Source organism: Embiotoca jacksoni, unplaced genomic scaffold (genome assembly GCF_022577435.1).
Source record: "Embiotoca jacksoni isolate LCO1_2020_lvr unplaced genomic scaffold, fEmbJac1.0.p SCAF_52, whole genome shotgun sequence".
Classification (NCBI taxonomy): Eukaryota; Metazoa; Chordata; class Actinopteri; family Embiotocidae; genus Embiotoca; species Embiotoca jacksoni.
The window spans coordinates 390,592-417,979 of NW_027185406.1; the positions used below are offsets into that span (position 1 = coordinate 390,592).

A 27,388-nucleotide genomic window follows, 5' to 3' on the forward strand; every position below is an offset into this window, starting at 1 on the left:
ACAACCGGGATATTTTTCTTTCCTCTGTCAAATAGCGATGTTTTGTTTTTGTTTTTGTTTTTTTTACCGAGAGACTTCCTGGTGGGACAGGCCTCCGACGTCTTCCAGATGAAGACGTACTCACAACCGTCTTGACGGTCGAACACCGGGGAGCCCTGGACGGAAACAACCGCACCAAAATTTTTGATTAGTAAGAATCTGTGAGAAAACCGACGGCTCTTTTTGTTTCGTGCCGTTACGCAAGAGTTTTTCCACCGAATCTGATCCGAACACTAAAACAAAAAAACAACAACGTGCGAGTCGGAGGTCTCGACGCGACTCACCGGGCTGTCGTCGCAGTGCAAGATGATGCGCGTGGAGTAGCGGGACGAGGCGCCGCAGCGGTCCCCGTTCTCGTACAGGATGCTGACGGTGCCGTCCTCCGCCACCCGCGGGCTGGACTGGATGTAGCCCAGGTTGTAACTCCGCCCGTCGATCAAACCGCAAGAACCCAAGGGACCCACTGGGGAGAAGGCAGAGCCCCAAATTTAAGACCGTCATTTTCGGGACACAAAAATAAAAGTCACGTTTACAGCTGGAATTTATTGATCCGTATCACTTTAGTGATTAGCTATATATTGAGTATAATGAATAATGACATGCTGATAATGAGATTTCGAGCTGATATCAGGAGTTCTGTTACGACGTCTGTGTTTATTCTGATATTTTTAGTGCCGAGCTCTTATTTCCTGACCTGGACAGTACTTCAGAGACGGGAGCGGTTCGCAGACGTTGATGTAGAAGCTGCGCGAGTTGACGGCGTCGGTGTCGATGGGCATCCACGGGCTGTCGTCTGCGTGCCGGGTCAGGGGAGTCAGGTCGTACTTGTTACCGTGGGAATCTAAAATTTAAAAAAAAAGAAAAAGAAACAAATAAAACGGCAGAGTTACGAACGCAAAAGGAAAAGGGAGGTGTGGATTTAGGAATATCGCACGGAGGGGGAGGGGGGGTGTTTTAACGTTATTATTCAGGGTCGGGGTCGGGTCACTCTCAAAACATAAAAACGTTTTCGTTTGTGCGATGTCCGTTTCCGTGGCAACACATCGGGGTGTACGACTAAGAACTGGAAGACAATCAGTCGCGTCAGTAGACTCCAATGCAATAAAGGCATTGTTCACTACTCCAGGAAGTAGGCCGACCCTTAGCAACGACCCCAGCAACCGTTTTATTGCTCTCTGGAGATCGTTTCTCAAACGGAATAATTACAGCACATAGAGACACTAAACTGCTCAGCTAGCTCAGTCTGGTTGTAACTGAGGTATCTGAAGAAAAAAAGAAAACCAAACCGGTCCAGCCGGCCGCCGCTAGGATTTTAAGCGCACGACTGTCCGTGGTGTCACGGCGCTCGGAGCGACCAAATAAAAAAATGAAGGACCGAAAGAAACCCGATTTCACCAAATGGGTCACATTTAATAGACCTACAACACGTAAAAACAACACTATATTGCACATTGTATGAAATCCTATTCCAATAATATATATTATCTGTGTGTGTGTGTGTTCTCACCGCTGAACCTGCACTCGACCGCAGACGGTTTGCAGGCCAGAGCCGTGGAGAACTCGAACAGGACGTCGTGGACCACGTGTTTGGGTAACGTGCTCAGGTCCTCCTGCATCATCTTCAGCGAGCCGGGGTGAGCGGACGGATCGCACACGAAGTTAATGGTGAAGGTGTCGCGGCTCCCTGCGGAAACGGGAAAATAAGCAACGGGGCAAAGAAGCTGTACATTTGTTTCCGGTTTTGCGCGAGGGTCGATCAAAAAGTTCAGACACGGCTCCCGTCGCACGGAGCGGGAGGAAGTTAAAACCTTCGCGAGTCTGTATTTCAGGTTTCGTCGATCTCGTCCGCTGCCGCGAAAAAAAAGAAGTCATTGCAGAGACTTGAATCTCGGATTCTGCTTCCAAAAAAATGCGACCAAAAAGGGTTTTATTCCCCGCTGAAAATGAACCACCATTTATATAAAAAAAGACACGTGAATTAAAATGTAAGTTTGACATTAAAACACTTTTCTTTTTTTTTTTTTTATTCACTTCAGTTTCTTTGAGCTCAACAATGAAAACTGTGTGAATAAAAACAAGTTTTGACATTCAGTCTGCAGAAAAAGTCTTTTTCCTGAATGACTTTTTCCTGTTTTCTTTATGAAATCTGAGGGCACTCTCTCACTTTGAGAAGCTTTCCGACCGCCCGTTTTCCACTTACATTTGCAACCGCCGGTCCTGCTTTCATCGTCGAATCCTTTGTGACGGCGCGCGAGCCGATTAGCAAAACTCGCGATCTAAAAGCCGACGGCGTTTATGTTTTGGTACCTGTGGGATTGTCCCGGGGGCCTTTGTACGTCAGTTTGAGGATGCCGTCGGTGGAGTACTGGAGGCTCTTCTCCACGCCCACCGGGCTGACGGGAACCCCGTTCTCCATCTCGCAGCCCGCCATGCCCGTCCCGCACTCTGCCACGTCTGAGCAGATGTTCACCTGCGGGGAGGAGGACGTTAATACCGGTCTTGTCTTTGTATTTCATGGTGAGCTAGCAGCCAACGCATATTTGGGAGTACCGAAGGCCGTCCACTAATCTCCCAAAAATTCTAAAACCGTGATAAAAAAAAAAAAAAAAAAAAAAGAAAATTGAAAAAAAAAAAAAAACTCGTTCCAATTATGTTATTACAACCCAAAATCTAAAACCTTAAATAAAGTCAACATTTCTGGACATGTTGATAAAAAAATCAACACGATGAACTTAACTTAAGTGCTAACTTCATTTGAGTTAAAAAATTCCAGTTATCATTTGTCGTAAACATTTTAAATATTCACAATCCATTTTAATAATTGTTTAAGTGACATTTCAAAGAAGAAGAAAAAAAGGCACATTTTGAAGAATTCCTGGTTCTAAAAATGTAAATATAGTTTTGGTGACTTTCTGGTTTATACGTGACGGAAACTAAACAACTTTGGACTGTTTAATGTGCCGTCAGCTAAATACAAAACGAGGCTGACGGACGTCGCTCATCGAGCGCCACGAGGGGAGTCTTGTCCTACCAGGAATTCCTTTCCGTTCGCGGACGTGTTGTATCCGGTCTTGGAGGCCAGGAGCTGAAGGTTGTAGTCGAAGCCGGTGACGGGGTCGAACACGGCGCAGCTCTGACGCGACAAACGAAAAACAACAACAGTTACGATTTCACCGACGTTTCGGCGAAACCGCGCGCGACGTCCGAGCGGGTGTCTGACGTGGACTCACGCTGTTCCTGGTGGTCTGGATGGCGCAGGCGGCGCTCGTCTCCCACAGGATGCTGGTGGTGCAGTTCTTGTACATGAGGAATCGCGGTCCCGTCGCCTGCGCGGCGCACAAAAGCGAGAGGTCAACGTCTGCTTTCGCGGTTCGCGGGATCGGAGAGGAGAAAAAAAAAATACAAATAAAGAAAATGAAGAAATAAATCGGCGAGGCCGCTTACCATCGTCCCTCTGGAGCAGATCAGGTGGATGTGCGTCGTGTAGGAGAGCTTCAGGCCGTCCGACGCGCAGGCCGAGCCGTCGGTGAGCTCCAGCAGCAGCCGGTCCCGGCTCTCGATGACCAGGGCGCGCTTGAAGACGCCCACGTTGCTGACCGACACCGTCTCCTTCGCGGAGCCCTGGAGGACGAGACGGCCGTCCCGTCAGAAAAATAACAAAAAAAGGAAACACTTCGCACTTCGTAAAAGTTTCTCGTTCGGATTGTTTACGCCGAGCGTGCAGTTATAAACAGTTCAATTCATTCATGGCGGTTACGGTTCTTTAATGGCCGCCTGGTGGCCGACTGTTACAGCGTTTTCTAATGTTCTTCTGTACATTTCTACCATAGAGTCGAGTGATTTTGGAGGCTTTGCCACCTTAAAATTCCCCTTAGGGCGACAGGTTTTCATGTAAAAGTGGACCCCACGACGGGGCTTCGTTTTGCCGCCTGCTCCCACGTCACGCCGCCACCGACCTTATCTTGGACGTATTTCATCTGGCAGACGGACGCGTCACGGTCGCAGCCCGGCACCGGGTTGATGGGCCGACATATGTTGATGTAGTATTTCTTGCGGTCCACGGTGTCGGAAAGATCCATCACCTCCCAGTTCGTGGCGGAGGAGGGGCGCGTCAGGCTGGAGGGCGGAGAAGAAGAAAAAAAAAAGGGACGAGAGGCGGGTGAGGAGGGGAATCTGTGGTTTTGGATGATTTTGACAGACGTCCGGGGTTTCGTGCTGTTTTAATGGCTGCCTAAAATGTCTCCACGTCTTCGCGCGCGGCGGGCCGCGTTGCCGCGGGGTTACCTGGATAAGTCGTACTGGTCCAGAGAGTCGGGATCCGTCACCAAGCACTCGTGAGGCCTTTCGGGACACGCGTAGGACGTGTACCAGCGGAAGTTGTACGTGTACTTGTCTTCGACCTGGAATTCGGGTTTGCCGGGTCCGGCTTCGGGGTCGCAGAGGAAGGAGATGACGGTGGATCTGAGGGTATGTCTTTGGTTGTTGTACATGGAACCGTTGCTGTAGGTCAGCTGGATCAGGCCGTCGTAGTAGGACAGGCGAGAGTTCGCTTCGCCGAGATTCCAGGAACTGAAGAGGAAACGCGAGATGGGCAAAATGTGAGAACGTCAGTGCGGAAAATTTACCAAACAAATAATATACACGCTTTAAGAGTCCAAAAAAAGAAATATTTTCTAGAAGACGGACGTCTCAAATCGCCATAGTAACACAACGAAGCGGTCTGAATTAAACACGTATCGCAGCCTACTTTCACGTTAAAAATGTTTCGTTTTTTTTTAAACATTTGGATTTTTTATTCACTATCCTTTTCTAAGTTGTACCTTTGTTTTATTACTAATAAAGTACGACGTACTAATATCAATCAGCTGGATAGAAGTTTGGTTTTTTGTCTTGATGAATTGTCTACACAGGCAGTAAAAATTAAAAAATTAAAAAATGAAAGGAAAACCAGTTGGAAAAATTGAGAATTTGATTGTACGAGTTGCTTGGTGCGTGACCTTGGATCCGTCTCACCTGGTTTCCACCTGACACGCTCCGGACTTCTCGGGACACGAAACCGCTTTGACCGGACCGCACACGTTGATGTAGTAGTTGTAGTTGCCGCTGGTGAGGTTGTAGAAGCCGCCGTTGGGTTTGGAGAGAGGCGACAAGTCGAAAGAGAAGCCTGCGGAGCGGAAACTCGCGTCAGCGTTTCGGGTCAAAGAACGTGTGAACGGCGTGGGGTGACCGTGACCTTTGACCTTTAAACACCAAAATCAAACCCGGTCTTCGTTGGTATCAAGTGAATGGTTTTGCCAAATTTGAACAAATTCCCTCGAGGCGTTCTTGAGATATCGCGTTCACCCCTTTCGGACCTCTTGGGCTTAAAGGAAATTCTCTTTTTCGCTGTTTTTCTGGCATTTTATCGACCGGACAATAACTTCACCGACCGATGCTGCAAAAATCTGGTGAACAGACGCCGAAAACAATTCTGGAGTAAAACTGCGTGAGCAGAATTCAAAATCCTCAAATCAAATCGACCGTCTCCCCGCGAGCTCTCCAGAACTTTCTTCTCTCATCTTTTGTCCGCATTTTTCCTCGCTCGAGTAAAATGTCGATCAGCGGGAAACCGTGTCGATCGAACCCGTGTGTGTGTGTGTGTGTGTGTGTGTGTGTGTGTGTGTGTGTGTGTGTCATACCAGCATGAGGGTCCTCCACCTTGCAGTCGTCTCCTTGCGTCTTGGAGAGGACACAGGCGGCGGCGGTGTACCACTCCAGCTCGTAGACGCACTGGTCGTACGAAACACTACGGAGGACGGGGGCGCTCTCCAGATCGCCTGCGAGGACGGACAGAAACCCAAATAAAGAAACAAACGCGCGGCAGACCGGAGGGATAAAATTAAAAAAAATAAAAAGTCAGGTCAGACGATTTCGCCTCGGCCGTCCCCTCCGCCCCTCACCTGGTTTGCATTTGAGGGTCAGAATAGTTTGGATCCTCTTCCTCTTGTTGGCGCAGAAACTTCCGTCGGTGTACGTCAGCCGGATGTCGTTTCCCACTTTGGTCTTCTGGGGCGACGAGAGGAAGCTGCCGAGGCTGACGGTGACGTTGTTCTTGTCTGAGATCAGATAAACCCGCGGTTAACGTGAATGAAAAAAAAAATTTACACCCCCGCCCCACCCCAAAAAAAAATAAACCACCATGTTTTCCGGTCTCTTACCGACGGCACAGATGGAGGCGTCGGCCGGGCAGTCGGCGGCGCCTTCGGTCCGGACGACTTTGTGGCAGACGTTCAGGTAGTAGCGCGAGTCCGACTTGACGGATTTATCGTCCACCGCCTCCCAGTTCCCTTCGGAGCCTGAGAGCGACACGCCGAGAGACAAAGTGTTACAGCGTCGCGCTGAATACGCCCGCAAACCGATCGGGATTCAGAAACAACAATCGAAAGCAAAAGTGACAACGTTTCATCGATATTAACGTACCTGGAATGAAGCGAAATGTGTTTTACGAGTCGTTATTTTAGACGACAAAAAAAAACAGCTTTATGAAGCCTGGTGGAGACATTTTATTGATTTGGAATTTTATGGGACTATTTGAATGGAGGCTTTTTTTTTTTCTTTTTTTTTTTGGAGCCGACCTCTGGTGGCACTCGGTGGTATTGCATTTTAAGACGCTTCCGCATCGGCCTCATTTTTCAGCTACGTCCCACTTTTATATAGAGTCTGTAGCCACGCCGCTTCCGACCGCGCTAACGTTAGCGTCACATGATCGGAAATCGCTGGTTTCTGTCGTGGAAAGCTGATAGTTGGGACATTTTGGTGGTTTTTTTTTGGGTACGTGGTCTGAAAAGTTTGGGAACCTCTGTCCCGACTACCGTATTTCAAATTTGCAAACAAATCCAAAAATAATTAAATGAAAAAGAAAAACTGCGACAACACGAGCCGGTGCACTCACCGGGGTATCTGGTGAGGGGCGAGAGGTCGTAGTGTTTTTTGCCGTCCCTGACCCGACACAGCAGGTCCTCCTTCTCCTTGACGCAGGCGAAGGACGTCTCCCAGTTGAAGTAATACGTGCAGTCCGTCTCGCCCGCGAACACGGGACTCCCGTGCCCGCCGTTGGCTGCAGGAAAACACGGCGAAACGACAGGAAGGGAAGGTGAGATGCGACGTAATGACTCCACCCGTCTTGACGTTTCAAAATGAACGAAACGCTAAAGAAAAAGCTCTCGTTAAAATGTATTCTTATTTTGACCCGTGGAGTTTTTGCTGGACGTCATCTTGAGTTTTTAATCACTTTATCGTCACATTGAGAAGACAAAATTGAAAGAACTCTCGAAATCAATTATAGTATAAACGTTATGTTTAGAGTTTTGGCCCCCTTTCTAATTATTCCCCTTCACTCTAGTACTTTAAAAAAAAAAAAAAAAACAGAAGTTATTTCCTTTATTTAACCAAGTAAAGCTTCACCGACCTGGTGAGAAATCCCCACTCTGATTTTATTTAAAAAAATAAATAAATAAATAAATAAATTTAAAAAAACATTCTACCACCAGATGGCGCCAACGTAGAGACTTTTCGAAAATCCTTTAACACAGCGTTGATAAAAAAAATACAAAAAAATACAAAAAAAAGCTTGAAAATAAAAGCAGAGAGTCTCACATGCGTTCTTGTTGCAGTCAAAGTTGATGATGGTCATTCTCTGGAAGCCGGAGGAGCAACTCTGGCCGCCCGGATAGATGAGAGTCAGATCTCCGTCTGAGTAACTGAAAGAGGAGGAAAAACAACATTTTAAGAAATTGGATTAAATCAGTTGAATAAAAAAAAAAAAAAAACCTCTCCGTGGATCGTCGCTGAGTAAATAAACTTTTCAATCAACAGCATCATTATTAATAAACAACAGGGGGGGGGAAGTTGACGTCGCTGCTTGGTAGCTACGTAGTCATGCGAGGGTAATAAGTATTGTTTGGGTGTTGATTTTTGTTTGCATTTTTGTTTTTTCTTTGTCACACACACACACACACACACACACACACACACACACACACACATTACCGTAGCGTCTGGTTCTGATTCCTTCCGGCCACCTTGTACATGTCTCCGGACTTCTTCACCTGGCAGGACGATACGAACTCGTCGTCGCCACATTCGTCCGGGGGGATCCTCCCGCACACGTTCAGGTAGTAGACGTAGCCGGCGTCGCCGTCGGACGCCGAGTGCGCGTAGTACGGCTGGTCGGTGGCTGCGGACGACGAGACGGCGGACACGTTAACTGCGAGCCGAGTACGACCGTCGACCGTGCGGTCACGACACCGCCGCTTCATTTTGTTGGCGCTGCAGGTCGCAGCCGGTATCGGACTTTAAAAATCCACGCGTCGCGTTTGTCTCAAAAACAAGGAATCTGTTCGACGTGCAGCCGCAGACTTCAACGTTGCAGTAAAACGGGAGGAGGAAAAAGGCTTTTTCTATTCCTCACAATGAGTTGACGAAAAAAAAAAAAACAGGAAGGTCACGACAAGTTTACTCGTGAAGCCGCTTCCTCTTCAAATAAAAAAAAAAAAGCAGCAGCGGGAGCCTCTCGTAGGTTAAATATGGAGCCGTGAATAATACCAGCGTTGCGTCAACTGCAAACGAGGAATGCTCGAGTTTTATTTTTAACTCGCGAGAAGGAAGAGGAAAAAAATAGCCAGTTTATAACAATAAAAGCAATTACTTCAAAATAAAAGACTTGGGTGGGAAAAAAAAATACATTCGTGGGGCGGATGTTACAGTACATTTTGTTGAACGGGTAGAGAGGAGGTCTTGGGAGGGGTCGGGGGTGAGGGGGTGAGGGGATGAGGGGGGGGCAGGTCGAGATCAACGGGTTTTCGGAGGAAGAACTACTTACAGCTCAGAGTGAGCGGGCTGAGGTCGATGGAGATGTCGTGCTGTTTGCTGGTCAGTTTGCACGTGCTGCTCTCCAGATAATCCCTGTGACAGGCGTACTCCGTCACCCACTCCACCTCGTAGCGGCAGTTCAACTCGGCCACTATCCTGGGAGCGCTGCCCTGGAGGAGACAGGAAGTAGGACAGCGTTAAAAAAAACCCAAAAGAATAAAAAAACTCATCAAATTTTGTTGTTGTTGTTGTTGTTTTGTTGTTGTTTTTTAAACGAGCCGAAGCGAGTAATTATTCGAACGGCGTGCAACGAAACGAACCGAGTCGTCGAGACCTACCGAATGCCTGCTGGACGGACAGATGAACGTGATGGTGACGGCGGGAATGTGTCCGTGGCAGGAGGGCGGAGGAGTCGAGTCGGCGCTCTCTTCGTAGTGTAACTTCAACCTTGAGAGGACGGGAGCGACGAGAGGTCAGTGAGAGTCAGTGAATTCAAAAAAAATGTAAAAAACGAAGTGGCCACAGGGATTTTTTTTTTTGCTTTTCGAGAGTCCCCCACTTTTTTTTAGCCGAGTCAGCCTGTTTCTTACTGTTGGCGTGGCGGCGAACGGCTCGCTCGCTCATATTTGATAAATCTTTAGCAGTTCTGCAAACTTTACATTCAGAATTTTCTCATCATCATGCAAGTCTCTAAATTTTAATTCATTTTGTCGCCAAAACTCTTGAAATGTGCATTTTCCTGCATGTTTTCCTGAATAGGTAAAAAAAAAAAAAGTTACATCTTTACTGAAGTGCCACATGAAGGAAAATATGGGAAATAATAGGATTTTTTTTTTTATTTTATTTTTTTTAAAGACGACATATTATACATATTAAAACTAAATATCATTTTTTTGGATAAATGAGAACTAAATTTAAACATGCAACCAAAAGTCACTAAAAGATATTTCATGACTTGGCCCCCCCCCCCCAAAAAAATGGATCAAATTCTCAGATTTACCCTGTCTGGAAAAAGAGAGTTAAAAACATTCCCTTAAAATTCCCTGAAATGTGAGAACTCTGCAGCACAATCTGGACTTTCTGAGTCTCGATAAACTAGTGAAACAATTCTCAACTCAAAGCAACAGAATCGACGTTCCCTGTAAATCCCACCCTCCCGCTCATATTCAAATGACGGAGGTCAACGATGGCGGAGAGGTTCACCTGTCGCTGGACACCAGCTCCAGCTGCCCGGTGGGAGCGCCCATGCTGAAGGAACGCCCGCCGCTGACGAGGCAGGCCGCCGCGTCCTCCGAGCAGGACTTATCTGGACGGTCTGGAGGAGTGGGGGGGGGGGGACAAAGACGGACGTGAGGTGGGAGATTAAAAAGGAAATGTTTGTACGATCGGGTTGAACGGTTGAACAAAAACAAAGCTGAAACGGGTTTATTTTGGCTCATTCGTACCAAATTGATATGTTAATAAAGTTTAGTATCACGTTAACAACGGCGATCGGTGACCGCAGGCATGTTTGGCTTCGTAAAATGTTTAAACATCATCATGGGTGATTTTGCGAGCTTAAAAAAAAACAAAAAAACATTGGGCATCTATTTATGAATATATTTAACACGCCATCACTGTAGATATTTAAAAACTCCCTTTTAATTCAATTTTTAAGTCAATTCTGCTGCTGTTGTTGCAGCTTTGTGGTCCAAAATGTAATTTATTTAAACTGTTTTTCAGGGTTTTTTTTTCTTAAATCGGGAAATAAATCTTAACTTTGGCTGCACTTTCACAATAAAAACTTTCTTTGCCTTTTCTGTTTTCTGGTTTCCAACTTTCCAGCTTTAACTCCTCCTGCTGACGGATAAACGACTCGGTGTCATTTAACTCCGCCCCCTCCCCCTCCATCACCCCCCCCCCCTCTCACGGTACTCACTGAGGCTGCGGCAGACGTTGATGTAGAAGTCGATGGTGTCGTCTCCGTCGTCCACCAGGTAGCCGTCGTTCACTTTGATCAGCGGGTTGAGGTCGTGCTTCTTACCGTCCGCGTCGAAGACGTAGCACGGCACCTGAGACGAGATGGGGGGGGGAGATTAATACCGCAGCACGCACCGCTTCACGTGACGAAATAAAGAACAACGAGAATCATTTCTGCGTCAGATCTGCTGATCAACAACGTCAGCGATCGTTCCACGTCGAGGCGACGTGGAAGCGACGCTTTTCCACGTCTCCCCTCCGGGCCTCGTCGTTTCCTTAAATCGCCTCAGCGGACGGTTTCGTTTGCCTCGGCAGCTCCTCCACGTACCTCTTTGTGCGGCTTGAACGTGTCCTTCTTGCAGACGGCGTAGGTCTTCCACTCGAAGTAGTGCACGCAGTGGGCGACGGCCACGAACTCCGGCGTCCCCTGCGGGGACACGAGAGACGGGGGGGACACGGGTCAGAAGGAGAGTCTCGTGTCCATAAGAAACCACGAGAAGGTTTTTGTGCTGATAGGACACAAAATGTTTATTGCTTATTTTGCTCATGTAAAAAAATCTTGGGAGGGGATTTTTGAATTTCAATTTGCCGGGAGAAACTTTTTTTTACATAAACTTTTCCAGTTGAGTGCATCACGACCACAGCCTGCTGCTGCTGCTGCTGCTGCTGCTGCTGCTGAGACACAACTTTGCATTTTAAGCCACTTGAGTCCAGTTTTTGTTTTTTTTCCTCACCAGGTTTAAAGGAACGATAAACACTCCCGACAAAACATTTCACACTTTTCTCGTGATCTGCAGGCAGGAAAGCAACTCGCCCGACAAATGCAGCGAAGACAAACGCAGGAAAACTCTGAGCGAGTCAACATGTCGAACCTTTGAACATATCCGCTTTACAAACGTTTTACGAGGGAGGAAGTGAAAACGACACATTTCTGAGTAGAAACTGAAAACTTCATTTGATTGCAAAACCCCACAAACCGATAAACAATATGTTCCCCTTTCAGCCAAATCATCTTTTATTGGTGCGGATACGATTTCACGAGACAAGTTATCGCTTAAGACCTAAATGGGTGAAGCTCCCAGGGGAATTTTTTTTTTAAAGTCATTTTATTTGTCGACTTGTCTTTTAAGTCCACAACGACAGTCTCTCTTTAATTGGCAAGGAAGTGTTCCCTGAAAACCCACAAGTGACGATATTGTTTTCAAATTTATAGGAAAATTTAAATTTATATCTGTGCTGGAAAATGTGCAAACAAGTCACGGTTCTGCTGAGCTCGGGTATTTCTTTTTTTTTTTTTCTTTTTTTGAAGTTTTGAAAAAGCTTCTTTCAATTCTCCACTTCGAACCCTGTAAACTGAAAGTCGCAACTAGACAGGAAATGACACCTTAATATCAATCGCCCCCCGAAAACCACAGAGACGCCCCTGGGCTGAGCAGAAAAAGTGATGCACCAGGTGACTGCATCATTTCCATTCGCGGTTTCACTGACACGAAGGCGGGCGGCTTCCGATAAATATGACCTTAGTCTGCTACGTTGGAGTTATTACGATAACTTCACATTAGCTCGGCTTTTATTCCCACTTTTGTGCAAAGTCGCGACGGATTACCGACTAAAAACCACAAAGCACAACAGCACATCCCCTCGGCGCCGCTCTTAGTGGACGTTCAGAGGACGGACTTTACGCTCGAGCCGAGTTTATTATTCCTGCACCTTTGCATCGCGTTCAAAGTGTCGGCGATGACGTGTAATAAACCGGGTCGTCAGTCCGTGTTTAAAAAAACCAGCTGGATTTCTGCTGATGAAAGCTGGTTTTAAACAGCTGAGCAGCACTAATTATAAATGTAATGCCAACACGCAGCAGCAGCAGCTGTTCTTTAACTCTGCCAGCTGTCAGATTCTGCATTTAATAACAGTGAATTAAAATGAAATAACAAAAACAAAAAAACAAAAAATGCGCTGCACGTTATTAGAGGACTCATTCGTGCGTGAACGAGAAGTCGAATCGGGTTCTGTCGGGACCTCTTCAGCGGAGAAGTAACAAGGTGCCTCACAAAAACACATTCAACTGAAACATATGTTAAATACAGACGCCAGTGGCAGCTGGTTATCACAGGAGCTCCGCCCCTTTTTCACCATCCAGACACGGTAGACGTGATTCAATTATATGTCGCAATATAATTCTGAAATAAACTCGTACACCTTGCAGTGACCGTTTGTTAAAAAGAATCCGTCAAAATGGATTTTGGTTTATTTCTGTATAAATACTTTGTGTGTGAGGAGCGCCGGCTTCATGAGCGTCTATCTACGCTGTAAGGACGACTGCTCTCCGATTGGTCGCTTGGTACTTTCCCCAGTCAGAAGACACTCCCCACAATGTTTTGGTAGACAATAAGTATAGCTTTGACTTTTTTCACCTCGTGTGATTCCCGACGCTCCACTCAGTTTTTGAAATTTGTATTCTGCCAGTAGCAGCTAACGAGCAGCTAAAGCCTCGAGTTCGGATTTTGAAGCTTATTATATTAATTATGATTATATATAATTATTTTGCTAACAACACCGAGGTAGCCGGTGGAAAAAATTTCTTGACTTCGAATTTCGAGAGAAGTTGAATGGGAGTCTGTGGAGGCTTTTTGAACCCAACCTCTAGTGGCACTCGGTGGTATTGCAGTTTAAGGCACTTCCGCGTCGGCTTCATTTCTTAGACCCAAAAGCTACGTCCACTTTTATATCCAGTCTTTCGGTATCAAGTCAAGCGCTGCCTTATAACTCCTTACACTCAGAGCTGTTTCATTTAAATTCCCACTAGAAAAAAAAATATCCTCAAATGTAATCAGTAGCAGCTGCGACATTTAATAAGGCCAATATGAACAACCTTGGGAGAATTTTAAAATACACAAAGAAAATAAATGAGTGTTATCGCCAGGCTGAAGTGAGAAGTGAAAACCTGTAGAGAAAACTGACATTTTTTTTTTTCCTCTGCCTGAACAAAATTACAGACTTGTTGCGATGAGTCAGTGACACCGAGTTCAGAAACGCTCGCGAATCTGCTGCAGCAGAAATGAAGCAACAACAAAACGCTGCGTCTGCTTCAGTCGGTGAGCGCGCCACTCTACGCAAACTTTGGAGAAAAAAAAACCCCCAAAAAACGGCCTCGCTGGCGTTTTTAACGACGGGTACGTCTTCGTTCGCTGCTCCGGGACCTCCGGGGTGGGAGGGGCAAGAACGGGGTGGGAGGGGCTAAAATGCAGCGTAGCGTGTTTTTTTTTTTCCCGACGCACCATATGTCGGGGCTGTAACCTATGTCAAAATGCAGCACAGGGGCTGAAGGATCCGCCGTAGACGCTGACGGAGGACCTGCTGCCGCACAGTCAGCACGCACCAGGTGTTCGCTGACACGTGCAAAACGCCAGCAAATAATACACAACGCCGATCAATTACTCCGAGATTTTTTTTTTCCTATGTATTCCCGTCAGCTTTGCTCTTGTGGGAAAGAAAACAACAACAAAAAAAAGCCTGTCTTAGAAAACAAAACAAAAAAAAAAGGTCCTACCATGGTTTTCCCGCACTGGAAGCTGATGCTGCTCTGAACGTTGTTGCCGCTTTCGGGACATTTTTGCGTGCTGTTGTAATCCAGCACGGTGCTGGAGATCCTCTGCAGGCTCAGGTCACCTGCACAGCGAACACAGGAGAACAAACACAAGAGTCAATACAAAACTTTTTCAATGCCTTTAAAAAAAAAAAAAAATTGTTAAAAGTCACTCATTGCTAAAAGTTCGTTCATCAGTTTCGGTTGGACTCCACAGCGACATTTTCCAGTTCCTTTCTGGGGTACCCCGAGAAACTCTCCAGCCAGATAAGATATATATATAAAAAAAAAAAAATCTCTCCAACATCTACCACTACATCTCCTACCAGCTGGACCTCCAAAGGAAGTCGCCCAGGAGGCTTTTGCTGTGAAGAAGCTGCTGCTCTACTTCGAGTTCAAAAGGACGAAGCCTGTACTCATAGAATCGGGGGTTACAGTACGTAACCAAGGATATTACGCAATAAAAGAGTGGAAAGACTACTGAGACCGGGTGGCGATCAAATCCAAGAAGGACAAAAAGCAATAACACATTCATTTTAATGATAAAAAAAAAGAAGTAACGTATAAAAAAGTTAGCTCGCTTTTCTTGCCGTTACTCCGTCTTTAATCTTTATCCTTTTTTTTTTTCTGTTTTTTGGAGACACATAACAACGTGTTGTCGAGATCACTGTCCGTGCTGACGTGAAAAGTTTATTAGCATAAAAAAAGCATAATAACAAAAAAGGAAAGGGTATGCAGAATATATATATATATATATATATATATATATTATAAATAGCTCTGAGTTGGTCCAACATGCACAGACTGTCATTCTCAGGCTTTTTCCTCCCTGCAAGTCACTTCAGGAGACAGTTTGGCAGAATAATGTCTTCACCCGCTAACCTCCACTGACCCAGCAGGTCAACGTAAACTCTGCAGCTCGACGTCAGTCGGGCTCTACATTATACTACGCAGAGTCCACGATGTCGGTAAAAGGCTTCATTAATCATCTGAATCTGTAAAAAAAAAAAAAAAAAAAAGAAGAAAACTGACAGCTGTGGGAAACTCTGACGAGAAGTCAAATAAACCAACAGCAGGTCGAAGTGACGTCTGTAAATGTGTTGCTGCTGCTATCACAGGAGGACTATGAAGGAATGCAACCGAACGGCAGGGTGGCCTACTAACACCGACACCTGCTGTCGACGCTGGGCGGTCTGAAAGCACGTAAGATAAACCAGCTGGTGGAACAAAACCCACGTCCTGTTTAAGTCCTGTAACGCTGCAGTTCTTATCCGCACATACAGAATATTTACATACTGAAAGGTTGCGATGATCGGTGGCGAGTTAAGTTCGGTCCGCAGCCCTTGAATATTTTTTCATGACGCTGTGATGAGTTAAAGCTGAAATTTGTACTTGTTGAACAAGCTGACTGACAGAAAATGTTTTTGTTCACAATTTGTCAAGCGATAATTTTGCTAACTTTTTCCGGTTGTGGCTCAAAAGCAAAGATTTGTTGCTTTTTCTTTACCATTTACATTCGTAAAGAAGTATTTAAGAGTTCACTGAAGTAAAAGCAGAAAAATATCACATAAAAGTACTTTAAGTGTTAAAAGTAGAAGAACTCATAATGTCAAAGGGACGTTTTTATGAGATTATATATTACTTTTAAAGGTGCCATCTCTTATCAATGAATGTGATCAGCAAACATTTAGCAACTCATTAATCAGCCAGTTTCAGTATCCCTTTGTTTTATGTGGCAGCAAATTGATGACTTCAGATTGGATTATCTGTTTTGAACTGTTGGTCAGACAACAAAAGAAATTTGAAGACATCATCTTGGATTTAAAAGAGTTCAGACGGCTGGGTTTTTTTGTTTTTTTTTACTTGTTTCTAACATTTAATTATAAAACAACAAAACACAAAATGAATGTAAAAAGCATTCAAAATGATAAATAATGTTAAAAAAAAAAAAAAAAAAAAAAAAAAAAAAAAACTTCTGAGCTCTAGCTCTGATTTATGGATTTTTTTTTTTTTTTTTTTTTTTTTTTTTAATCAAAACACGAACTCCCACAGTGAAGTGAATATTTTCTCACTCCAAAGATTTTGATTTGAGGAAGCAGAAGTGTCAAAATGTGTCAGCGCCACAGAGGAGCATGAGATCCGTGTCTATTTGTGTTCGTGCCTGATGATGTGTTCATGCGTCATGTGATAAGTCAGCTACTGTGATTAAACTCTGACCAGGCCGCTTCTTGTTGCCTTTTTTTTTTTTTTTTCTTTCTTTTATTATATATATTTCGCTTCTATTTTTTACTTTCCAAGTCGGAGAATCTCCCTCATGAAAAACAACTTATTAAAAAGAAAGTGGAAATACTTTTTCTTTTTTTTTTTTTTTTTAAAGCCCACCAACAACAACAACGTGAGCTTTTTATGAGCTGCTCTTTGTCACCGGGCAGGAATCTGTCGGAGAGCTACCGAACACCAGTTTGTCACCGGGGGGGAGGGAGGAGGGGGGGAGGGGAGGGGTCGCGACCTCAGTCTGTAGGACAAGTTGTTGTTGTTGTTGTTGTGGGTCTGTGAATATAACTATATAACTCCGTCTGACGGCCTGAAAGGTCGTGGGCCCCCAAAAAAACAACAACAACAAAAATGAAAGCTGAAGTTGAGAAACAGCCTCAAAAAGTTTAAAAAAATAAAAAAAATAATCACAGCAAGCTTGTGTCAAAATCTAAGCTGTTGGTAGCTGTTCAAATTTCCAATACGGTCTCAATTATAACACAATTTCTGCCTTAAAACAACGTGAAAATGCAGAATCGAGCTTAAAAATCAGTCCGAATGAGAAGACGTGACGGCAAACAGAACCATCAACGGACGTGTTCATTCGTTCTTCACCGGTTTTCTTTTTTTCTCATAAAACGAGGAAATGCGACGCGAGCGTGTCTGAAATAACTCATTTCAAGGTGAAATGAGCGTTTGTGTTCTTTAGCTTGATTTTTTTTTTTTAGGTGAATAAAATAAAATAAAATAAGTTCATGTCTGGCTGAACCTAGAAACGATCCTCATCATGAATCGGGGTGTTCGGATATTTTGGACTAATCGTCCCGATAACAAGTATCAGGAAACTGAAACGAGGAAATACTTGACATTTTCGGTCGCTCGTCATCGTATTTTCAGCGACGATTCATTCATTTCGCCGAGACGCGGAGGTCTGCCGGCGCCGAGCAGCGGCAGATTCGGCCGATTCGGCAGATTCGGCTTCGTCGGCACGGCGACCCGATCTCGGTCGACGAGCATCGAAACGTCTCCGCCGTCAGCGAGAGGACGCAGCTTCTCGACGTAAAACAGTCGCAGTCACACTTTCCCTCAGAGTCAACAAACCCGACGCGGTCAGCGTCTTCAAACCGTTAACAAGTCGTGACCAAAAAAACAAACAAAAAAAGACCTAAAAATGAGGTTATAAGTTATTTGGTCCACATTAAAGAAAAACAAAGAACATGAGGATGTTTTTGTTTTTTCTATTATCTTAATTTTGATTAAAAAAAAAAAGTCTCTAATGTGATAAACACGTTCAAATGACCTCAAAAAATATCCAAAACAAGAGTTGTAAATTACACAAAAGGATAAACTGAAGTGTCTGAACACTAATTCACCAGAAAATCTCCACATACTGACACCGAATCCTATTTCTTAGTTAACAGACGTCAGCGTGTCGCAGTCTAAGGCGTCGTACAGAAACAAGATCCACGGGGGGGGGGGGGGGGGGGGGGGGGGGGGGCGTTTCTGGAGGCGACACTAATGTGCTGCGAAATATTGACTACGGACCGACACGCTCAGGAAATAACACGACTTCAACCGGTTTTCTTTCTGCTGCAGAGTTTGTTCTTTTTATGACACTTCCTGTTGGCGTAATTTACTTTTTGTGTAATTTACAACTTCTGTTTTGGATGTTGTTGTTTTTTTTAGGTCATTTGACTTTATTGCGCTGCATATCGGGGAGTATCAGGGCCACGCTAAAACAAAAAAAAAAAGTAAAAATAAAAACATAATAATGTTGATATTTCACAAATAAAGTTGAAATTTGGAGAATTTTGACTTTATTTTCAAAAAAAAATCTGTTCTGGATGGTTTTTTTTTTAGGTAATTTGAATAATATAACAGCGTAGCAGAATAATCGACTTCTCTACAATATATTTACCCCCTGAATCGGACCCGTCCCCCCCTCCTCCCCCGTACTCACCGACAGACTCTTTTTCTTCGGTGGCGAGGTGGCGGGCGCACACGGCGGCGCCGGGACCGCAGCTGGTCGACGGCGAAGACTCGCAGAGCTTCAAGGTGTATCTCACTTGGCGGTCTCGGTCGATGGCCTCCCACTTGTAGCTGCGGGACGAGGAACAGAAATAAGCCCTTTAAGTCCCGCCCCCTTCCTCTACTGAAGACCGGAGACCAGTTTTTTTTTGTGGTTTTTTTTTTGAGTGCTTCATCCTGGTACTTTCTGTTTCTGTACTCCGACAGCGTGATCGCACTCACACGCTCCAAAAAATATTTTGTTTTTGATGGTGGCGCCTTAAAATGAAAACAATTTCATCTTAATTCAAGTTACAATCGAAGAACTTTTAATCAACGTTTTGTTTTTTTGTTGTTTTTTTTTTTTTTTGGAGTCCTGTTGTGAGTTTAAATCTCGGTTGTTGTTGTTTTTTTAGGATTTTATTTGCTTCATTTTCCAGTTTAAAACATTTTGTGACGTTACTTTGATGAAATAACTAAGATTTTAACATTATAGCTAATAATCTGTGACAATTCAAGTTGAGTGATGTTTTGTGTCGAAGCTACGGTGTCAAACACACAAAATAATAATAATAATAAAAATATATAAAATATAAATATAACTATATATAATAATAATAATATATAAACATATATAAAATAAATATAATATTTATAAAATAAAATAATAAAAACACAACGACATGGAAAGCATGTTGTTATTTTTGGTGTTTTTTTGTTACGAGGCTCCAGTTTTATGTTAATTTTATTTTTTTTTATGTCGCATTTGCTCCGCAGCATCACACGTTTCCGTTTTGTTTTTCTTTTTTTAACTTCACGACTGTTGTTCGTTTCAGCGTTGTTGTTTTTTTTGCAGAACATGCAAAAATATTTCTAAAAAGAAACGCTGCCACAACAAGGAAGTGCTCGTTGGCCAATGAGGAGCCTCCAGGTTGAGTCACCCGGTTATGAATCCGGTTTTTTTTTTTTTTTTTTTTTTTTGGGGCTGAGTCAATATTTAAACAAGACAAGAGGACAACTCGTGTTCGTCACACAACTACAGACACGCAACACAACAAATAAAAAAAAGACTTCCGCGCTGTTTTACTGTCGGTTTTAATGCCAGAGGTCGCGCGCCGGCCTGGAGAACAACACAACAGCTGACGTGTTTCTGATTCCGCTTTTTAATTGAATTTGATGATTTCGCGTATTAAAAAAAAAAGAAGGAGGACGAAGGAGCGGCTCCGCGGGGTCCGGGTGTCGAAGGTGCGCGTTTACCTGCAGAGGTCCCGGTACCACCGGCTGCCGTCCTCCTCCTGCGCTCCGGACCGAACCAACAAGCAGCCCAGACACGCCGCGAGCCACAGAGGCAGCATCGGGGGCGCGCGGCGGTTCGACGAACGAGGCGACGACATGTTTGAGTGTTTTGTCTCGTTTTTGTTGACGAGCCGAACTAAGACGACATGATACCGCGGAGCGGACCGCTGCTCGGGACCGATTCAGTGAGGAAGTGACCGCACCACATGACAGAACATCACATGACTCCCGTGATCAAAGACGACTGGCGGAGGCGTTCAGGGCCCCGTGGGAAACTAAAAACAGGAAGCTTTTATTTTGTAATGCGAAAAAAAACTGAACTAAAATCGTTTTTTTAAGATTTGTTGTTTATTTATTTTTTTTTGGTGTGTTTTATTTAATTTTTCTTTAAAAATTCTAATTCTAATTTGTGTTTTATAAAATATTGTATTTTTTTTAAGTCCAATATATAAATGATTAAATGTATTTTAAAAAAGCAATTGTGATATAATGACATGTACAGTTTGTGGTTTTATTTAACTGACATTAAAAAAATAATATATATAAACTGCTTTTAAATAAAATTGAAAAAGTAAAAGTACATCAAAATTGCAAATAATTAAATCAAATTAGTTACTTTCGCCACTGGACAAAACTGTCTGGTTAATCAAAAACTGTAATGTAGTGTGAATGATAACCCCGATAATGTTCACAGGTCATAATAAATAGCCGAAAATCTGTGTTTAAAACTGTTGTAACAACAAGTAGTAAGTCAAGAACTATTCTCTTCCTAAAAGAATATATACACAACATTTCTTGTTACGTATCTACCGCTGTATTTCCTATGGTACCTGAACGCAGCATTCTTTATGACACATTGCCAGACACTTTAAACCTCTGGATATTTAGCCCTGAGTTCTGTCTTACAGAGCAATCTGTTCTACTGCTGCCTGATTAACTCTTCATTCTCCACTCCAAAATAATATTAATCATCTACAACATTATGTATTTATTATCGGTCTGTTGACATGCAGCACTCAGTCAGGGAGAACAACGTGGCTGTGTCTGGAAGGTCAAACTCAGGGCAAACATAACCCTCTATAATTATGCACTTTGAGCGCCTTCAGTAGGTGAGGTGGCGTGTGACGCCCTCTGGCGGTCATACTGGAACACTACAAAAACCTCAATTCATACAGCACATTTAAACACAACAGAGGTTGACCAACGTGCTGCACACAATCAAACAGAATTAAACAGATGAACATTTTCATAAGAAATAAAATAATAAAAGGAATCAAATAAAAAAATCAAAGGTGAGATTAAAAAAAAAATATAGGAGCTATACAAAAATAAATGCATGAGACTAAAAGACAAAATGTTGGCTCAAAATGAACGCTGTTTAACGTGCACCCAAATTTTGTATTATCATCACCATAGAAACAGGCTCACTCTGATGTTCAGACGTGGGCTCAAAGGTCATGCTTTTTTTTTTTTTTTTACTGAGATTACAATTTAAAACTTGTGTTTTTAATGGAAGAATATTGAACTATGATTTTTTTTTTTTTTTCCACATTAAAGTTGAGTTTTGTAAAAATTCTTGCTGTTGTTGCAGGTATGTTTTCAGGAAAGATGGAAGTCCAACTGCGTTGCTGAAGCAGGGCGACGGACTTTTCTTCTTTTTTTCAGACGAGCGGATGAACTCTGGTTAAACTTGTTCAAATTTGTCAGTGAGATTTAATAAAAAAAATAAAAAAACATAAAAATCCTCCCCGACTTTATTCTTTATTTGTCTTCTAAGCTGCCGCATGATATTTAGGACATTTTGAAAAACTACATTGTTACACCGATTTCCTGCAGAAATGTATTTCATTACATATTAATGATGTCATACATAAAGCTTTTGTTTGTATGGGCAAAAAAAAAAAAAAAAAAAATGCATTTCTTCATCCTTTTTTTTAATTCTTGTTTTTAGTGTCTAGTTTTTATCTCAGATAAATGCACTCAAGACGACAGAGATAATAGAAATGTAAAAGATAGATTAAAAGCTAAAATGACTAAGAGCAGTGAAATAGTGTTTTTTATTTTTTTTATTTTTTTTTATTCATCACAAATTGATTTTATTTTTCTGGTCGACAACCGTCTTATTAGTGGCCTGTCAATCATCTGTGAAGCACTTTGAAACGCAAAACAAAATGTACGAAAAGTGCTAAAGAAATAGAGTTTGATTGATTTACCGTGATGACATCATTGTGCAACTTTCCTCTGTGTTTGAATCTCTACGATGACAACAGCAGGTGCGTCTAACAACCATTGTTCTGTACGATCGATGTTTCCTCTCCACAAACAGTGAGTTCCTGTTTGTGTCAGTAGGCGGAGCTCAAAGAGCCGACGGCCTGCCGTCTCCACACCGAGAGGAAACACTGAACGTTCACCCTACGGGAGGAAAAGACTTCCAGTTAATGTGCATTTAATTTAAAGGTAAGACGTTTGTATGCACAATTTATTTGGAAAAAAGTTTCTGGTTCATATATTTTAGTTTCTCCTCCATAAGTGTCATTTTCAATGTGGAAAAGCCTCTAAATTTACACATTATTATACACGCATGTCTTCATTTTATTGCAAATTTAGTTGAAGAAATATCTGTACTTGTATCTTTTGAACTTGTTTAAGAAGTGACATTTTATTAGTGTTTGTGTGGGGCTTGTTTACCTTCATTAGATTTATTAGATATTATCAGTCTGAAATGTAGCGCTGTTTTTTTTTTTTTTTTTCAGATAATGAATAAATGTAATTTGATTAAGTGCGTGTTGGTAAGCTGGTACTTTGAAGCTCTAGTTGGATCCTTCCGTCTGAGCAGATAACCAAGTGTCAGGTTTGTTTGGGGCTTCTCAGATTTACCACGTTACAGTAAAAGTACACAAACATAGTGAAATGCAATAACTTTCCTTGACCGATCAGCTGACAACCCAGCTGTCAATCAAAGCTACACAGCCCTCAATTATGCAGTTGTCACAGATACACAACTTCGCTGTAGAGGTCAGAACCGTTGTTTTGTACCGGGCGTGTAAACGTGTTTATTTCTGCTGCAAAATTAGCTGCTTTTAACACACCAGCCTCTGGTGGCCATTTAAGGAACTGCAATTTTTGTGACTTCCTGCTTTTAGACTTAATTTTTTTTTTTTTTTTTTTTTGCCTCGTCATATAAAAGTTTCAACTTGTGACCCCCGAAAAGATTTCTGCCTTTGTTTTTTTTCAACTCTCTGTTGTCAGTTTTCATCTGTTTTTCATCTTTAATTTTGCACGAGCTAAAACAACATTCGAAACTTAATTTGCAGAGAAGCGCAGCTAAGTTATCCGTAATATTTATCCTCTTTGAATTGAGGTCTTAAAAGTTATTGGTCACCAAAACCTGCGTAGAAAAAAAAAAAAAAAGTTGTCAGAAAATGCGTCCCGGACGAAGCCACGTATTTAATTCCACCTGTCCGTCTGTCCGTCCGTCCGTCCGTCCGCTGTGTCTGCAGCTTGCGATGCCGCATGGCTGCATCGCTGGTGTTCAGACTGCACGACGGAGGCCCGGAGGTGGTGAGGGAGGTGCTGCTGGAGCGAGGATGGGAGGAGTACGACGCAGGGCGGCGGGAGGAGGAAGACTGGAACCTGTACTGGCGCGGCTCCGCCTTTCGCAACTCCGAGTATCGCGACCTGCTGCCGTGGCAACGCCTCAACCACCACCCCAAAACGGCTGGCATCACGCGGAAGGTGACGGGTCCCGACGCGTGTTCATCGAAACGCAGAGTTCAGTTGTTTGCAGCAGAATAAAAACTAACATAAGTAACATATAGCAAAGTACTCAGGTTTGATGTCGACTGTGTTTTGCAGCAGAATCCCACTTTTGAGATCTGATGTGTTTGAACAATCTAGACATCAAAGATAAACGGGGCCTTAACAAAGAAATTAGGAGACAGAAAACCAAAACAGAAGTCGGCTATCGAGAGATTTCAGTAAAAAAAAAAGAAAGAAAGATCTAACGGGATGATTTGTGGTTCTTTGGAAGGACTGCTTGGCTCGCAACCTTCGCCGGATGAGAGCCGCGTTCGGTTCGTCCGTCTACAACTTCAGCCCCACCGCCTTCATCCTCCCCAACGACTACACCCGCTTCCTGGCCGAGTACGACAAGCTGCGCGCGGCCGGCGGGCCGCCGGCCTACTGGATATGTAAGCCCGTGGATCTGTCCAGGGGGCGGGGCATCTTCGTCTTCGGGGACGTCAGGGACCTGGTCTACGACTGCCCCGTGATCGTCCAGCGCTACGTCAGCGACCCGCTGCTCATCTCGGGCTACAAGTTCGACCTGCGGCTCTACGTGTGCGTGACGAGCTTCCGCCCGCTCACCGTCTACATCCACCAGGAGGGGCTGGTGCGCTTCGCCACCGAGAAGCACGACCTGTCGTCGCTGGGCAACCCGTACGCCCACCTCACCAACACCAGCATCAACAAGCTGGGCGCCTCCTACGGCAGCGGGAAGGGCCGGGTGGGCCGCGGCTGCAAGTGGACCATGAGCAAGTTCAGGCACTTCCTGCGCGGCCAGGACGTCGACGAGCTGCTCCTGTGGCAGCGGATCAGCGGCATCGTCACGCTCACCCTCCTCGCCGTGGCGCCGTCCGCGCCCCCCTGCCCCAACTGCGTGGAGCTGTTCGGCTTCGACGTGCTCGTCGACGTGAGGTTCAAGCCGTGGCTGCTGGAGGTCAACTGCAGCCCGGCGCTGACGCTGGACTGCCGGGCGGACGTGGCGGTGAAGAAAGGGCTCGTCGGCGACCTCGTCGACTTGATGGACTACACGTCGGTCGACGTCTTGAGGGAGGGAGCCTACCGGCGGGGCGGGAGCAGGAGGACGTCTTTGGACCACCCGTCGCACGTTCCCGCGCTGTCGCGGGGACCGTCGCCGAGGAGAGGGCACGCGAACGAGACGTCGCGGGCTGAAAGGACGAAGCAGAGACCGTCCAGGCAACGCGCCTTCGTCGCCGACTACCAAAGACACCTTCCCCCCGTAGGCCGGGCCGGAGTGGTTAACACTTCTGGTAGCCGCGGCGACCGCAGCCGGAACGTGATACCCGGCCCACGTTCAAGGACAAACGCGTCGACGGCGAACGTGCCGCGTCCGGCCGGCTGGAAGCTACCGAACATTTACAGGTATTTACAGACTCGGCAACGACAAATGATCGATGATCAATGATCACTATTACTCACCACGATGATTTACAACGGAACTTTAAAAGTGTTCGTAGCTCCCGGGTCTGAAAAACGAGGCCCGATGCCGAAGCGCCTTAAAGCGGCAATACCACCGAGCGCCTCTAGAGGTCGGCTCCAAAAAGCCTCCATAGACTCCCATTAAAACGTTTCTGACTAAATTCTAAGTCAATACATTTTCTCCACGAGTTATCTCGGTGTTGTTCGCTAAAGTCGCTCTTTCTTCTTCGTTTTCTGGAGGTCCATCTGAAAATAATTCCTCATTAATTCAAATAAAGGCGTAAAAAAAGACAGGCAGATACATTTTTGTTGGATTTTTAGTAACTTAGTATTTTTGTGTTAATTGATAAAACCTGTGAAGTAGTAAGTAGTAGTAATGTTTCATAGGGGTTTTTTTTTACATAAAAACTAACAGTCAACAAAAAAAAAGAGTCATTTCAATCGAACACACATGAACGTATTACCATCGTTGGTATTAGATCATTCTCGGTTCCAATAACAACTTAAAGTTTAACTTGACCTAAATTTAGTTTCAGAAGCTTTTCATCATTTTGTTAAAAACTACATTTCATGTCTTCAAAAAAAATTGCAAAAGTTTTGGTAGGAAGCAGCAGCTGCAAAAACAAAAGCCGCTTCGGGACAAAATTAAAAAAAGGTCCCGCCACGCTAACATGTCCAACATTGTGATCGATCCGCAGCCGGAGTCAGCGGCCCGAGAGGATCGACGGAACCGCAGCTCCGAGCGGACAACACGTTCCTCCGCTCCGAGTCGGAGACTTCATCCGGACGTTCCCGTTTAACGCGGCCACCCTGAAGGCCTCGCGGCACGAACTGGACGTTGCGACGGTCGTACAGGAGCTGCACCGTCTGACGGGTCGGCTGGCTTCGGGCCGGTCGGACGGGACGAGGCGGAGGACGGAGGAGGAGGCGAGGACGGACGCGGACGGTGAAGACGACTTTGATTCACTGTTGTGGGGGCCGAAAGATCCTCCGCTGCTCAGTCGGTGCTTCAAACCCTCTGAAACCACGAAACTGCACCGCTGACCTCAGACCAGGTGACCCGATGAGACGTTCACAGGTTGTCGTAAAAGAAAAAGACTTGGGATGTTTGTGTGAAACAAATTGGTTTTTTTACATTTTTCTTTCTAGATTTGCTGCTGAGCTCTGAACAAGCGACAACCAGCAGCGACGTCACCCGTCGGTTCGTGAACGGCCGTTGTGAAGCCTCGAGTTAGAAGTTTGGCCGTCGCCATCTTTGCCGGTTCAGAGCAGGAAGTGACCATATTTGGACGAGTGGAGGACCTGATTTGATCTGATTGGAAACCCCGGTGATACTGCGTCCCGCCCACCGATGGGCGTAACCTGACTGCACCGCAGGCCTGTCAATCAAACAGACACGCCCCCAAAGACACAGCTTTTTGAATCTTCTTTTCTAATGAATGAGGGATTATTTTCAGATGGACCTCCAGAAAACTAATAAGAAGGAGTGACTTTAGCTAACAACACTGAGATAACTGATGGACACATTTTATTCACTTTGTATTTGATGAGAGAAGTTGAATGGGAGTCTATGGAGCCGGAGGCTTTTTGGAGCCGACCTCTGGTGGCACTCGGTGGTACTGCAGCTTAAGACACTTCTGCATCAGAACCATTTTACAGACCTGGAAGCTACGAACTCTTTTATATCTGGTCTATGACTGACATGTTCGTTTTTCTAAGAAAGAATAAATATGTACAATACATATGTAACATTACATTAAGGCTGTATGTTTAATTTCAATTCCCTTGTTTTCCTTTTTGTTTGTATTGCAGAAACCATATTATCACTCAATTCTGTGTAAAATAATTTCTGTACGCCAAAGATTCTTCCACGTAAAAGCAGTCAGATTAAATCACGGCGTTATAAGATGTTATCAGTTTCTTTTATTTGATTTTTTTTTATTAAAGATAGCAGAGCGTTTATCAGTGCTGAAGAATGAACTCACATGTGCACTAATTTTGAGAGTAAACGATGCCTCTGACGTGAACTCGGCCTGACGCGTACTTGGTTTCCTGTCGTCCGTTGGCGTAGACGGTCTTCACCGTCCCGTCGGGATACTCTCTCCTCTTGTACTCGGAGGTGTGGACTTCTCTCTGACCGTTGGGGAACTCCACCATCTTATCACCTGACCTGAAGGA

At 44.5% G+C, this 27,388-nt stretch overlaps 3 protein-coding genes across 3 annotated transcripts in view; 1 reads left to right on the forward strand and 2 right to left on the reverse strand.

The window, feature by feature from the left end:
- The window catches only part of igf2r (insulin-like growth factor 2 receptor), a 40,337-nt gene extending 20,030 nt beyond the window's left edge, over nucleotides 1-20,307 (reverse strand). Inside the window, exons 1-25 of the mRNA XM_069172331.1 lie at nucleotides 19,952-20,307; nucleotides 18,648-18,787; nucleotides 14,399-14,517; nucleotides 11,177-11,275; nucleotides 10,808-10,940; nucleotides 10,093-10,204; nucleotides 9,228-9,336; nucleotides 8,900-9,059; nucleotides 8,068-8,254; nucleotides 7,675-7,778; nucleotides 6,971-7,135; nucleotides 6,237-6,374; nucleotides 5,979-6,134; nucleotides 5,718-5,855; nucleotides 5,053-5,203; nucleotides 4,324-4,608; nucleotides 3,996-4,155; nucleotides 3,484-3,660; nucleotides 3,270-3,365; nucleotides 3,071-3,172; nucleotides 2,347-2,509; nucleotides 1,547-1,723; nucleotides 734-880; nucleotides 324-502; nucleotides 68-155 (exon numbers count right to left, since the gene is read on the reverse strand). Coding sequence (XP_069028432.1) covers nucleotides 68-155; nucleotides 324-502; nucleotides 734-880; nucleotides 1,547-1,723; nucleotides 2,347-2,509; nucleotides 3,071-3,172; nucleotides 3,270-3,365; nucleotides 3,484-3,660; nucleotides 3,996-4,155; nucleotides 4,324-4,608; nucleotides 5,053-5,203; nucleotides 5,718-5,855; nucleotides 5,979-6,134; nucleotides 6,237-6,374; nucleotides 6,971-7,135; nucleotides 7,675-7,778; nucleotides 8,068-8,254; nucleotides 8,900-9,059; nucleotides 9,228-9,336; nucleotides 10,093-10,204; nucleotides 10,808-10,940; nucleotides 11,177-11,275; nucleotides 14,399-14,517; nucleotides 18,648-18,787; nucleotides 19,952-20,088 — 3,622 coding nt within the window. The 5' untranslated portion in view covers nucleotides 20,089-20,307. The remainder of the gene's footprint in view (nucleotides 1-67; nucleotides 156-323; nucleotides 503-733; nucleotides 881-1,546; nucleotides 1,724-2,346; nucleotides 2,510-3,070; nucleotides 3,173-3,269; nucleotides 3,366-3,483; nucleotides 3,661-3,995; nucleotides 4,156-4,323; nucleotides 4,609-5,052; nucleotides 5,204-5,717; nucleotides 5,856-5,978; nucleotides 6,135-6,236; nucleotides 6,375-6,970; nucleotides 7,136-7,674; nucleotides 7,779-8,067; nucleotides 8,255-8,899; nucleotides 9,060-9,227; nucleotides 9,337-10,092; nucleotides 10,205-10,807; nucleotides 10,941-11,176; nucleotides 11,276-14,398; nucleotides 14,518-18,647; nucleotides 18,788-19,951) is intronic.
- Nucleotides 20,308-22,427: 2,120 nt separating this feature from the next.
- Nucleotides 22,428-26,667, forward strand: ttll2 (tubulin tyrosine ligase-like family, member 2). Its single transcript, XM_069172334.1, has 5 exons — nucleotides 22,428-22,447; nucleotides 23,491-23,725; nucleotides 24,021-25,153; nucleotides 25,909-26,265; nucleotides 26,360-26,667. Exons 2-4 carry the CDS (start codon nucleotides 23,504-23,506, stop codon nucleotides 26,252-26,254), a joined length of 1,701 nt encoding a protein of 566 aa, XP_069028435.1. The 5' UTR covers nucleotides 22,428-22,447; nucleotides 23,491-23,503; the 3' UTR covers nucleotides 26,255-26,265; nucleotides 26,360-26,667.
- Nucleotides 26,668-26,872: 205 nt separating this feature from the next.
- Nucleotides 26,873-27,388, reverse strand: part of LOC138212091 (uncharacterized) — a 37,414-nt gene continuing 36,898 nt past the window's right edge. Inside the window, exon 12 of the mRNA XM_069172335.1 lies at nucleotides 26,873-27,380. Within this exon, the coding sequence (XP_069028436.1) occupies nucleotides 27,203-27,380 (178 nt within the window). The 3' untranslated portion in view covers nucleotides 26,873-27,202. The remainder of the gene's footprint in view (nucleotides 27,381-27,388) is intronic.